Raw genomic sequence first — 14,363 nt, forward strand, 5'->3', positions numbered from 1 at the left:
ACACAATTTACTTCATATGTATATTATCATCATTACAAATGCATGTGCGCTTTTCTTCGAGCACATTATCAATTTATCATTTTCACGCACCGTACCTTTTGATATCACTTGATGTTACATTTGTTATGTACATTCGTTTAGCTTAAGGTGATGGGATGTAACATAATCACTGCATGTATTTAAGGAATGTTAATGCATTATTGTAATTATTCATACAATTAAAGTATTTTCATCAAATTGTCTTCCCTTTGTTTATTCATTATTTCTACATTCATTTATTTTGTCAATTATATTTCTATGTGTTACAGCAATGGCCAATATTTATTCCATTACATGTTTAAAACACCATACATTTAAGATAAAACGACTTAAGTAAATAACTTTAGGAACATAGAATATTTATTATAACTAAGATAGTATTAATGTTTCCTATTTCAAAAAATAATGTTTCATGTTAAATCTAATTAAAAATAATATTACGATTAACTTTCTATATCTGTACAAAATTCGTATATTTTTCGTTGTTTTAAAAATTAAAATTATCTGTCAAATTGTCTCTAAACTATTTATAAATCTCGCAAATAACGATATTATTAAAAGTTCAAAGAGTATCTAATATGGACAAGAAAAGATATGTGACATCTATAAAATATCCTTTTTAGACAAATAATAGTTCTAATTACGAACTATCATTAGCGAAACTTATCCTAATTACAGGAATTGCTGGATGAAGAAGCAATGGCCGATGACGAAACTACAGATCGTGATGATGCCACAATCGATCAGGCACCATCGATACACTCTACTATTGAAAGCAATCCACCATCCTTAGCCGATGTGTCCTTACAAACAGGACAAAGTTTATTATTAGATATTGTAGAAGATAAACCATTACAACTTACAAAACAAACTTCGACAACTCAGATTCCCGTTATAACAGCTACTCAATCATTAATGACACAAACTATGGATACCGCGACTTTTCCAGATCAGCAAATAAAAGAAACAATCAAGGTAGTAAAACTCTCTGAAGGTGATCATGATGTTATCGAAATAGCAACAAAGAACGTAAGGACTGATATAAGTCAAAATTTACTTCGAAGTGAACAAAGTAACGTCGTACCTGATAATATAATAGTTGATATGAAATATCAAGATGGTCAAAAGGAGGAGAATACTAAAAGCGAATTGAACATTCATCATGCGACTCCTCAATCTTTCGAAACTGTACTCTTTGAACCAGATGACGTGACTACTGAAGTAGTTGTCGATGCAGATGGTACGAAGAGAATTATCGTTAGAAAGTTAAGGCAGACAATTGTTTCCAACAGACACACTCAACAACATGCATCGTCGATCACGACAGCTCTTGGTGAGGATGCGTCAATGATGCAAGCATTTTCAGAAGCAACTCTAAGAGATCAATATGTTACGGTTACTACAACGAAACCTGATGGTACCGTAGAAACATTAACGAAACAAATTCATGGTAGTAAAGTAACAACAGGTATACCAGATGCAGAATATTTCGAAGAGAAATATGAATCAACACCACAGTACACCCACAGAATAACTCAGGGAGCTATCAGAGATATTAGTCCTTTACCTATCGAAGAACAAATATTAGAACATGGTCAATATCAAACGAAGACATCCAGCGTTCACGCTGTAGTACAACAGGTGACTAGAAGAGTTATCAAGAAAACGCGAAGGATTATACGAAAAGTTACCATCATAGATGGTAAGGAAACTACAAGCGAGGAAATAATTGAAGAACCTGAAGAAATAGAAATAGATGAGCAAGATATACCGCATATTAATATCAACGTTATTAAAGATGAAAGTGAACAAACATTTGGATTAGAAAAAAGGGTAAGTGACGAAAAGAAACAAGAACCATCATTGTTCTCAAGCTTCTCAGGAAACATACAAAGTGATACTTCTTATGAACAGCGTTGTCCAGATAGTCCTATGCAAGGTCCGTTCTTTGGTCCATTCGCAAAAGATATGTCAAGCATACGTCGATCAGAGGTAAAGAAAAAGTCTATTAAAAGCACTACCATTGATGATACGAAAGTTGATGCCAGGAAAACACACGACGAATTAAAAGAAGTAGAAAAAGTTGAAGTTAAAGATTCGAGGGACAATACAAATGAACAAAAGCTTATCACAAAAGAGCAACCTATTACTCTAGTTCAAGAACAAGATATTCTTACTTGCACTGTCACTAATATTCCATCTGAATCTGTCTTTGATATTCATAGCACAGAAGATGTTGTTACAAAGGTAAATAATACAGAACAAACACTTCTAAAGGAACAAGTAGTGTCCTATCTAGAAGATTCTATTATTTTACAGACACCAGATGAGGATATTCCTGCTGCTATACAATCGTCATTATCATCGGAGGATTCAGCAAAGACCGACAACGCATCAGTTACAACTAAAGCTATTTGTAAGTCTGACGATGCACCAGTAAGCTACAAAACACCCGATACTTTGTTAGAAAGCGGCACGGTAGAAGTAGCAAAGCACGATGATGGTAGCAATATTCTAGATGCTGAGAAAAAAATTAGTAGATCGAGTATTTGTATGTTAGAGGATCACGGTACACAGAAAATCCAAGAAGAGGCATTACCCACAATGAAGAGTAAACTGGAAGATAATAATGCCGATTTACAAAAACAATTATCAGATATTCAATTTGATGTTAAAACTGAAGAGGTTACATCATCAGGAACAATTCAAATAACACAAACTACAGACAATAATATTATGCATAAAGATGTTCCAAAATTACAAGACAAAAAACAGCAAGTAGAAACATTGTTAACAAAAGAAAGAAAAAATATATATAAAGATAACATCTCATTAGCGGAACAGAAATCTTTTGCTGGAAAAGTCGAAATTTCTTTATCTATTCAAAAACACGATGAAAAACCGGAGTCCATGGTATACATAAAAACCCAATCAGAATGTTCAAATGAACGACCATATCACACTGTCTTAGAAGACGTTAAGATTAGTCTTCCAGCGGATCAAGAAGCTTCCGAAATAATTCATAACAAAATTGTGCAAACAAGTCCTGTAAATATCGTTCAAAAAGGCACTGTAACAACTCAGACATCAATACCTTTGAGTACTGAAACGAGCCAACAAGAATCGGTGAATGATAAATTAAATTTACAAAATAATCAAAAAGCGGAACTACAACAACCACAACAAGAGGAATTAATACAAGAGAAACTACAACAACTACAACAAGAGAAATTAATACAAGAGGAACTACAACAACTACAACAAGAGAAATTAATACAAGAGGAACTACAACAACTACAACAAGAGGAATTACAACAAATACAACAAGAGGAACTACAACAAAAGGAACTACAACAATTACAACAAGAGGAACTACAACAAGAGGAACTACAACAGCTACAACAAGATGCAGGAACTGTTAGTCCAATTTCCACAACTATTGCTGAGTCAGTAGAGATCAGTGTGCTATTATCCGAATCTCCAGAACATATCAGCGAACAACCTCAAACAGATATAGTAGAAATTACCGATTCATTAGGACTAAGCTCACATACTAGAAACGATAGTTTTGGATATGATCATGGATATGAACCAGATGACAGAACAACAGTTGAAGAACCTTCTTCTACTCAAGATGATGATGATATAGGGAGAAAAAAGAAAAAGAAAAAGAGAAAGAAACAAAAAATTCGTGAAATAATAGAAAATTCTTCTGGAGTACCTAAAAGTTCTTCAGATGAAGCAGATTCAGCAAGTAAGGCAACAATGTCAGATAAAGAAGACAATATCGTAGAAATGGAAGAAATTGAAATTGTCGAAATAAAGCCTGTCATTGAAGAACCAGAGATCAATGTAAACAAAGTTCCTATCGACACGCAAACTGTTGTCATAGAAACCTGTAATGTATCAATTTCTCCGGATCAAAATAAGGAATTAGTTTCTATAGGATCAGTAACTGACACTGTAGAGCAAGAAGTAAGAACATTTAAAGTAAAAGAAACAGATAGTCATATGCAAATTTCGCCACAAGTTATGTTTGAAAGTGCTATGCAAACGGTTCAGAAAGAAATACCTGAAATAAAAGAATCCAGTATACAAACGATAACACCTACGAGAACACTAACGACGGAAAATGCGATTCAGACCAGTCCTATCGAAAATGTTCCATTATCACCTATTGTGCTCGAAACTAAAGATTCACATGTACAAACAGTCATTGAAATGGATTCAACAGAAATACAAACTTCACCGATAGAATGCGTTCCTTCGATAGATACAGAAACTCAAACATTACCGAAAGTATCAATTGACGTTGAACAACAAACATCAGCTCCTGCATCTATAAAACAAACATCTTATGTTTCAGAGACAGTTGAAGTAAACATACAAACGAGTAAACCACCTAGTCCTGAGAAACCAGAAATGTTAGATTTCAATATTCAAGCTGAACTATTGGAGAAAGCAATATTTGAAACTGCAGAAACACAAACAATATCGAATGAATCTGTACAACAAATGGGAACTCAAGAAACAGAGACGCAAACAAAATCTTTGAATTCCATAGTTTCTAGTGAACTTCATTCACTAGAAACGACGGAAACTCAGACAACTCCTGAAGAAAGTCTAAAAAAGATCGAAACAGAGGAAAGGGAAATACAAGTATCGTTCCAACTATTTCCATTTGATAGCATAGAGACACAAACGACACCAACACAAAGTCCTCGTAAAGTAGAGATTATGGAAAAAGAAGTACAAGTACAATTAATAAATATTATTCCTCCTAAAACAATGGAAACACAAACGACGCCTAAGGAAAGTCCACGAAAAATAGAAATCTTGGAAAAAGAAGTTCAGGCAAAATCACCGCCACCAATTACTAATATTATGATTCAAACAAATCCGGTGATTAGTCTACAACCACAAGAAAGTTACGATTTTGAAACACAAACTATTCAGAAATCAATGAAGTATGGTACGGAAGAAAAAATACAAACTAGCTCACCTATACTCGTAGAAACCATTAGTGGTTCTGTACAAGTGGAATCTAAAGAATTGATGCCTCTTTTTGATAAAACTTCACAAATATCTTCCGAAAGCTGTGAAAAAAGTTTACAAGTCTCACTTAAATTACAAGAAGAATGTGATGAGTCAACGTCAGTACATAATATCACTGAAGATCAACTTCTAAAAACAATAACATCGGTTGTACCATCCGATGATATAAAAACACAATTAAGTTCAACTCAGTCAACAGTCGTAGAAGCTACAGAAGCATTATTAAAATCAGAAATCAGCGATGTTTTGGTGCAGTCAGAAAAGAGTTCAACACCGGATACTTCATTTGAAGTACACATCAAAACAACGATAGAATTACCTAATAGCGAAATATCTAGCGAAGCTATAATGAATTCGGAATCATCGACAGATATCTCGCAAGATGTCTCACTCACTCCGAATACAAATGATAATAATAATGATAATAATGAAGCTAAATTAGAAAAAAGGCAAAGAAGAAAGAGAAAACATAAGACTATGGAAATTCAATTATTAACTAAAGAAACGAATAATTTAGACTCTATATTTGGACAACCAGCACAATCACAAAATTCATCTTTGAAATTATCTTATTCCGATGTAACTAAGAAAAATTCAAATAAGCAACCATTCGTAGTAAATGTTGATGAACCAATGACTGTTCAAAGTTTTGAAGAAAATGATAACTATGCATCTTCTGCTGCTTTAGATATTGACGATGGACTTAAGAAAGAAGTTCAAGAAATGAATTTACAAGACGAAACAATACCGATGTCTTTGGATACGAGTATTATGTCTATCTCACAATCATCGATTTTTGTTGATTTATCCAATCCGTCAAAATCAGATAAACCATTCGAAACTTCGTTAACAAGTGAAGGTCAACAATTCGAAACTCTGTTCGTATCTATTCCCAGTGAACCAATGGATACAACTATATCACCAGATGAGTCACCATCATCAAATCAAATTGAAAAACCAATAAAAACACAAGTGAAAACTTACGCGGAAGCTATTTCACAATTATTAAAAACTTCGTCGACGCCTGGTATAGTCGAATACGAAAAAGAATACGATACATTGGGATGGGAAAATCGATTACTTGTTCCTCACTCAACAAATTCACATAAAACAACTAATCATGTTGAGTTTTCATTAAGAGAAGCAATGGAAGGAAGAATTCCTCAACACCAGCCTACCCAAAAGATCGAAACTACACGAATAATTTCGGATAGAGTGAAGAATCTTCATAATGCAGCAGAGACGGATCATTTGGGCAATGTATTGCACATTGCTCGTCTAAGCGAAATTATGATAGATAAATCGGTAGAAGAACGTTCGTTAGATGTACGGAAGGAATTAACACAACTCAGAAACGCTGTAGAAGAAAACGATATAGTAATCGTCGAGGAAACTCTTCTCACGGTTATTGAAACTATATCTACATGGTTAGAAACGATCGAATATAGAATTTTCCTAAATAGAGAGTGTCCAAGTGAACTGTCTCACAACGATGCGAAAACTTTTATTGAGCTGAAAGAAGAAGTAGATCATGTAGCAGAGAACATCCGAGAACTCAATGACATTTGGAAACTCGTTGAAGGCAATTATCCTATCGAAGAACGTGTCTTATTGAGAGAATGCTTTGACGCGCTCGAACAACACATGAAAGCCGTCGAACACGTGACAAATACCAGCGAGAAATGTACTAGTAATCATCTTGCCAAATGGGATGAATTATTGAATGGTGTAAATAATATGTACAGGTGAGTTGTTACTTTTACTTTGAAAAATACTTTTACAAGTTTATTTAGACTAATTCAATTTTATTTCATTAAACAGGTTAGTAGAAGAACAACGTAAGCAATTGGATAATATAATCGAATGTGAAGCTTCGACAAGATGGAAACTTCAAGAACTTGATAAGATGGAGAACATGAATCGTTGTCACATATGGAAGACTAGGAAACTTCTTGCTACTTCGCACGAATTACTCCGAGATTATCCTGGAAAGATTATTCCAGAGGAGACTTACTTAGCTCACGAAATTACTAAAATCATCGAGAATAGTATAAGCATAGAAAGAGATCGACTTCTTCAATTGCTCGCTTTAGCCGAAGAATACGAACAAACATTACAGGAATTTTCACAAATTATTGAAATTGCTGAGAATTTGCTACAGAGTCCAATATCTGTGATGAATTTGGAACATCTTCAAGAAGAAATGCAAAAACATAGGAAATTCTTTGTTAATTTGAATCATTGCCGTGCAATTTTAGAATCATTGGAAGGCAATCTGGATCCAGAAACTAGAGCCAAACATTCTAATTTGCACGTAGAATTACATAGTCGTGCATCTTCGTTGCTTGATCAAGCTGCCTCTCGAGCACAACAAATGGCATTGGCAGCTACACGTTGGATTCTTTTAGAGCAAGGTGTAAAAGAGGAAAAAGGGTGGCTTCAGGTAGCTCATCAACGTGTTCCTGATCTCCAGACGGTCACATCTTCCGATTATGATCAATATATTTCTCTGTATCAGGTAAATAACAATTTTGTTTAAATTCATTGATTTGTTAAGTGCAATTAGTTTCTTCCATTGAACTTGCATATCTAAATTAGTTCATATTTAATCATGTTTCACTTCTACAGTCTTTATCTTCTGACGTTGCCACACATCACGCCCGTATCATTCAACTATTGGACGTTGCAAATCGTCTAGAAGAATTGGTGACTATTGAAAATTCTGAAGATCGTTATAACGGAGTCTTAGATGTGATCGTTAAACTTCAGGATAGTATAGAATCCTCTTTAAGACGATTGTTATCATTCCGAGAAAATTGGAGTACTCAACAAACATTAATCAACCGTATTGAGAATTGGATAATAACAGCCGAGAAAGAACTAGTTCCTTTGAGTGATACATCAAGTGGAAACATGCGTCGTTTTTGGGTAAGCTTTCACTCATTCTTAACAGATTTTAAAAAGAAAAATATAGACTCTATACAATATCATTTTTTAATATTCTTTATAGGAATTGAAAGCTCAATATGAAATACACAACAACATGCGCAACGAAGCAGATAAGTGCTTTGACCAAGCCTTGAAGATCATTCCACTTTCGGACGAGATGTTTCAAAGACAATTTCACGGTGAATTACAATATCGATGGAAAGACGTGACGGAGAAAATCAATGAGATTCAATCGGAGATTACGCGTAACATTTCCTCCGAAGATATCTCTTCAAAGGACAGGTTGAAAATATTGGAAAGAGAATTAAACGAATTGAGAATGTGTCTCGACGATTTACACGGAGTATTGAAGACGGAGGAAGAGCTTGATCTTTACATAGAAAGACTCACCGTTCTGTTCGACAGAGTTTCGTTGATTCAAGATAAACTAAGTCGCTTGGGTCTTTTATCAGCGACAGAAAGTGAAACCGTTGGAATTCTCTTATCATCAGCTCATCGTATAGAGAGTCAGATAAGTGAGGAACTGGATTCAGCTCAATTACTTCGAGAAAAACTTCAAGCATTAAAACGTGGCCTTGGACACGTTAGGAAAGCTCATCAGAGGCATTTCTTGACTTTGGATCAATGCGAAAAAAGCGAAAAGCAAGGAAGCAACGTTGTCTCAGCTGCTATAGATCGTTGCGAGTCGGTTTCGGACGAGCTAATAGTTCTTTGGCACGATCTTATGGGTCTTCGGCATTTGTTACATAAGTTGCCATCCGGTATGAGAGTCAGTGTGTCACCTGTAAGCATCGAACGCGATATCTCTGCTCTTCAGGATGCCCACACTGAATTAGAATGTAGATGTTCACGTTTACTATTCACACTACGAAATAGACTCGCATTGTGGAATCATTTTGAAAAGCACTTGGAAATGGTACAGCAATCCGTTCAAGAAGCTGATTACATGATGGAGCTCTTGACCGTTCAAGGTTCGGTGGATTACGATAGATTACTTAAGGCTACCGAGCGACTCGAGGTAAGTAATGGTTGGATTAAATTAGACGTGAAGTAATAGTATTGGAAATTGATTTAGTAAAAAAGATATTAACTTCTAATAATAATATCTGTTACGATTTGTACCATTATTAGTTCATATCGCATATCAAAAATCACTTCCTATAGTTATCAGTTTTCTACTACATATATAACTTCAAGTCCGCCAATCTTCTTGTCTCATGGAAATTCATATTCGTAATACGCATGCGCAATGCCGCGTTTGGATCTAAAAGTCGCGTTATCGCAAAGAGTCTATCAGTAGCGCGGGAACCGTCAACGCGCGCGTTACGTGTTAAGAACGGCCGATGAATTTCCTCAATGTTTTATTTACGAACGAGTTATTTCTGATCGCAGTGTGTTAGAGATATATCGTTCAAACAACGATGGCAAGATTAGCGTCCTATGCAAGAAAATGTAGACATCACCGGCTCCAGAAATTCTTAGATAGAAACGAAGCACAATAAATAGCTTCAAGGTAAGCGATGCTAAGAACGGCCGAGGCGAGAATGTTTCCTTCGTGAATAGCGTAAAACGCTCGCTATCATTTCCGCTTTTCAACATTAAAAGCATTGAACTTAGAAAACTTTTGCAAAATATATGTCTTATAAGCATTCATTCGAAATTACAACAATAGAAGTTGTAACATAAAACTTGACTACGATGAAAAATATTTATTTGTCCAATCGATCTGTATATCTGGTGGATATAACTCGATTTTCGTATAGTTATCGTTACCAAAATACAATTTATGCGAACGTAAGAAAATTTAACATGACTTGAAGCTAATTTGAAAGAAATATATAAATCTAAATACATATAACGTCGGATCGAAACATTGAAAGTGACAATAGAGATATAAACGTATATTATACACCCATATTTTCTTATTATTGATAAGAACAAGTGTGCCTTTCAAACGACATAGACGAACGTCTCATTATCTTATACGCGACTTGTCGTTACTCCGATCTTTGCATGTAACAAGTATTTCGAGTTATGACTGACGACGAATATATGTATAAAACGACTTCTCATATTTTTATTCTTGGAACTGTTAAAAAATTCGTAAGTATCACGTATACAACTCGATAACCCACGTAGGTCAAGACAATATTTATAAGCCGATACCACCGGATACGCGTTAGCACTCGTCCAGAATAAATGTCGTCTTCTTTTCGTTCATTCTCTTTCCGTTCGATCTCTGACGAAAGGATTGCGGAACGTGTGTTTTAAATATACAGATTAGGAGAAGGAAATATAAACATATATCGTTCGAAGTTAGCCTAACCTTCGAGTTTACAGACGATCTCTTGTATCTCAAAAGATCTTTTATTTATTTATTTTTCTTTTTTTTCTATTTCTTTGAAACTTAACTGTGATTTCATCGGGAAAAAGCACAGCTGCTCTTTAGAACTTGAGTCTTCTTATCGTCGCTCGCGTGTGTGTTAAAGAATCTCATTAATATCACTGTCTGAAGGCGTCGAGTTATTTCTATGAATGCACACATGCATAAACCAAGAATTTTGCAACGACTCATTACCGGAAAGACTTAAAACATGTTTGCGTGTAATTAACGATACCGTTCGAATGCATACGCGTCTGTTAATTCTTTCATCAAACTTTAGGCCACGTGCTTAATCGACTAAGAAAGTAGTCCTTTAGAAAAAAATTACTCGTAATTCTTTCATATACCGAACAGATATGATTCAGTAAAAATAATTATGGTCGATGGTGTAAAGTCTTGACTTCAATCGATGTATTTACACATATATATGTACACGCGTATGTATGTGTAATGCTATAGCATGTGTAGTATACGAAACACATATTTGTATCAACTCGATAATATATTGGGGTCAGATTAGTATATCTCTTTCGCGTAGGTCGTACTGTTTAAAGCATAATTGCAAAGTAACAGATGCTGATAAATACCTCCGAGCAAAAGTGTTCCCAACTTGAACTTCGGTATTGACGAGTATATTGATCAAAAATTGCAAAGTAAGTGTATAAGTGAATTATTTAAACAATTTCATGACTCCAATGTATATCTGATCGTTACAATTTCATATACATACATATATTGCCGTGTCGTTCCAAATGTCTTGAACGGCGGATAAAACTTGGCGCGAGACGCTTCCGCACAAGGCTTCGGAAAACTCTGAGCCAGGTTAATGAACTCACCATCTCACAACACAGAATTAGTTCAACCATGCCCTGACCGAATTCAATTCGCAAGCCTCGAAACGTGCTCGTCTCGTGCGGCAAAATTATTTTTAGCTTCCTTCATTTGAGGAAAATCTTTTTATGCGTGTTATTTAAATAATCTGCTGAACATTTCATCTTCGTCGATTTCTTTCCAGTAATAAAATCAGAGGAAATAAATAATTAACGAAACGACTCGTGTATAAAAGTTCACAATATTGAGTGTTGCGTTAAATAATCGTATCGTGACAATGTGAAAGCCAAAGATAAAAGAACGAGAATTCATTTCAGGGATTAAACGGTGATTTCGGTGCACGCGAGGTGCTTATTAGCGAGCTTCATGCCGCTGCCGAACCTCTGCGGGAGAGTTGCGCTGCAGAGGTCCGTGAGAGGGTCGAAGCAGCGGTAAATGAAGCTGTACGAGCTTGGGAGGACACGAAAGCCGAATTGAATGCCCTTTGTACAAAATATCAACACGCTTGCAACTTATGGCAACAATATAGAGATTCGAGCGCAGTAGTAAAAGCCTGGATGGACACTCAAATGGGTAGTGTAGCTAATTTACCTCCGGAGGAGGCTATCAAGCAAGTCAAGGTGAGTGTATAACATAAATAACAACGAGAATATGTATTAATTAATCTAAATATACAACTTTCTTTAATGGATTTATAAAGAAGAAAATTAACTAAAGTAAATTTAAATATATTCATTTATATTCATTTTATATATTCACTGAATAAATTTCATAAATTTCACTAAAAAAAATAATCGATAAAATCAGTTACCGTGATAAAAATTAACGTAAAAGATAAAAAGTATATAATAATTAAGACAAAAGATAACAGTTGTATCGGTTATTCAACAAACGTAGAATTAACATAAGAACAATCATAAGATGAGCAATCCAAATGCTTATATGCGTCTAAGGGTTCATATCTCTCGAGTTGAGAGCGGATGCGCCACCGATCGGCTGCATCTATCCCCACCCTCGCACACTGACGAGTTACGCACGAGCACAAGCATCCTATGAGGGGTGGTCGTAGAGATAGAGAGAAAAAGAGAGAAAATACAGGCCAAGAGAGCCCCCGCTGACTGGTCTCATCGATCCCTTTGGACGACGCGACGACGATGACGTCGACGGTAGTCTGGACCAGAACGTCGTGCTGATCTCTTCTCTTTATCTCTCACTTTCTTTCTTAGCTAACCATATCTGCTTCTTGTCTCGTCATACTTCGTGGTATAATTTCCTTATCTCGGTTTTCTTTCCGAATTCCGCTTACTTTCATCATGTACAAATTTAATTCTCGAAATGAAAAGAAAAAAAAAAGTTAAAAGAATCGATCAATTATATTCTCTCTCTCTCTCTTCTCTCTCTCTCTCTCCCTCTCTCTCTTTTATCACGTGCGTTTACAAATCGGTAGTACACGCAACCACGTGTATAAGACATAGTGAATCAATATACGTTTATCACGAGTGTGAGCACATCTTTCATTTTTTTTACTCTTTGACTATTTTAGACCTAACACTCGCGTTTTGTGACGTGTACCCGTCCTCTTGCTCTCTATATATAATTGTATTAGTGCGCGTAATGTGTGCTCACACTCGCTGACGTGCGTGAGTATTTCTATAGTGTCGACATCGTCACGATCATCGTTCAAAAGGTAGAAGAAGACATAAGCTTATGCTCGGTGATCCAAATTCAAAGACATGTGTACGCCGGAGGAGGCGAAGGTACGATCGAACGCGATATTAGTCAATTTTTTCGATCTTCCACTTCCAAAATATTTCTAAAATAATACTCTAGATTCGTCTCTCTCGATCATTTATTTTTATTTTTATTTCCATTTTACTCTAGATCGACCTAAAAGATAACAGCTCAGTATAACTTTGAATTATTTACTTTGACGAGGAACTTTAACCGATGATGTCATCGAAGCGAATATCATCATTTCAAGTTTATCGCGAAAATATTTCAAACTAAATAATAAATCGATTCAATAGGATTAGAAATCAAGGGAAATATTGTTGCATTTCATTTTTTCTTCAATAAATAACGTACTACGTATCTAATCACAAAAAAAAACAATAAAGAAAATATATTCTCCTTACCTGCCATATGTCGTCCATCGTAAACATCGTATACATTTACGACAGCTGCTCATTTATGAATTACTTTTACGTTCGTATATCTTATCAGAGATTTATAATATACCATCGGACGTCTGCCTTTACGAAACACATTTTAAAATCGACCGTGAATTTACAACATGAAAAGAAAACATCTGAAAAGTATCTACTTCGAATTAAACATGTGTTATCTAATTGAGATAAGAAAAGAAACGAATGCTATTTTTGAAATATTTTGAAATATTTTTGATATATATACGAATGCTATTGGAAAAATACGTTATCTCAATGGAATTACACAATGCTAAAACCATGCCTATCATCAGCATACATATTGTTATGTCGTTAAAGTCTAATAACAGTTAATCATCCTTAATCTCTTATTTATTATCTTAACCATTCCTTCTTGAATTATTCTTGTTTTCACCAAATTTTTTATCATATTAACGTATAGTTTCAAAACAATCTGTAGAATCAGAAACGGAACGCGATGAGATCACTGTGTATTTAGACAAAAACGCCCGAAGACCGTACAGCATATGATTCCGATGCATATGGTCAAATGTCTCCAGTTTCGCTTATCGCTATGCCACTCTCCTTTGCAATAGTTTTTTGGCTTTGTTAGCGAATAACTCAATTTGCAATAAACTTTTATAAGGAAACATTGAATTATAGAATATAATAAACGCTCAATCTCCCTACATGATCTTTTATAATTTTATTTTTCGTTTCCTTAAAACTATTAAAAACCTCCACGTTGCGATGCGTCTAATTTATAAATTCTAACAATCAATTAATTTATGTATACCCACCGAGCACTATGTACATTAAATTAGAATTAAATTACATTCCCGATTCTAAATTTCAAATATTTTCTTAATTTTTATTTAAATTTATAACGCGATAAATAAACTATTAAGTAACAGTACAAATATTTGTTAAATATTTATTAA

The 14,363-nt window shown here is 34.8% G+C and overlaps 1 protein-coding gene and 1 long non-coding RNA gene across 7 annotated transcripts in view; one reads left to right on the plus strand and one right to left on the minus strand.

The window, feature by feature from the left end:
- Positions 1-14,363, plus strand: part of Msp300 (Muscle-specific protein 300 kDa) — a 77,067-nt gene that overhangs the window by 54,800 nt on the left and 7,904 nt on the right. For 4 of the 6 annotated variants that reach the window (XM_085664892.1, XM_085664895.1, XM_085664893.1 and 1 more), the window contains 5 exons: positions 718-6,839; positions 6,916-7,612; positions 7,723-8,022; positions 8,105-9,061; positions 11,575-11,877. In XM_085664892.1, coding sequence (XP_085521018.1) covers positions 718-6,839; positions 6,916-7,612; positions 7,723-8,022; positions 8,105-9,061; positions 11,575-11,877 — 8,379 coding nt within the window. The remainder of the gene's footprint in view (positions 1-717; positions 6,840-6,915; positions 7,613-7,722; positions 8,023-8,104; positions 9,062-11,574; positions 11,878-14,363) is intronic. The other 2 variants (XM_085664894.1, XM_085664896.1) reach the window with 2 other exon arrangements.
- On the minus strand, positions 11,730-13,786 carry LOC146873189 (uncharacterized). Its single transcript, XR_014983842.1, has 2 exons — positions 13,393-13,786; positions 11,730-13,144 (listed from the first exon to the last, which is right to left on the minus strand). It is a non-coding gene; the product is annotated as an uncharacterized LOC146873189 (long non-coding RNA).

Source organism: Vespa mandarinia, chromosome 2 (genome assembly GCF_050613455.1).
Source record: "Vespa mandarinia isolate Hongniang chromosome 2, ASM5061345v1, whole genome shotgun sequence".
NCBI lineage: Eukaryota > Metazoa > Arthropoda > Insecta > Hymenoptera > Vespidae > Vespa > Vespa mandarinia.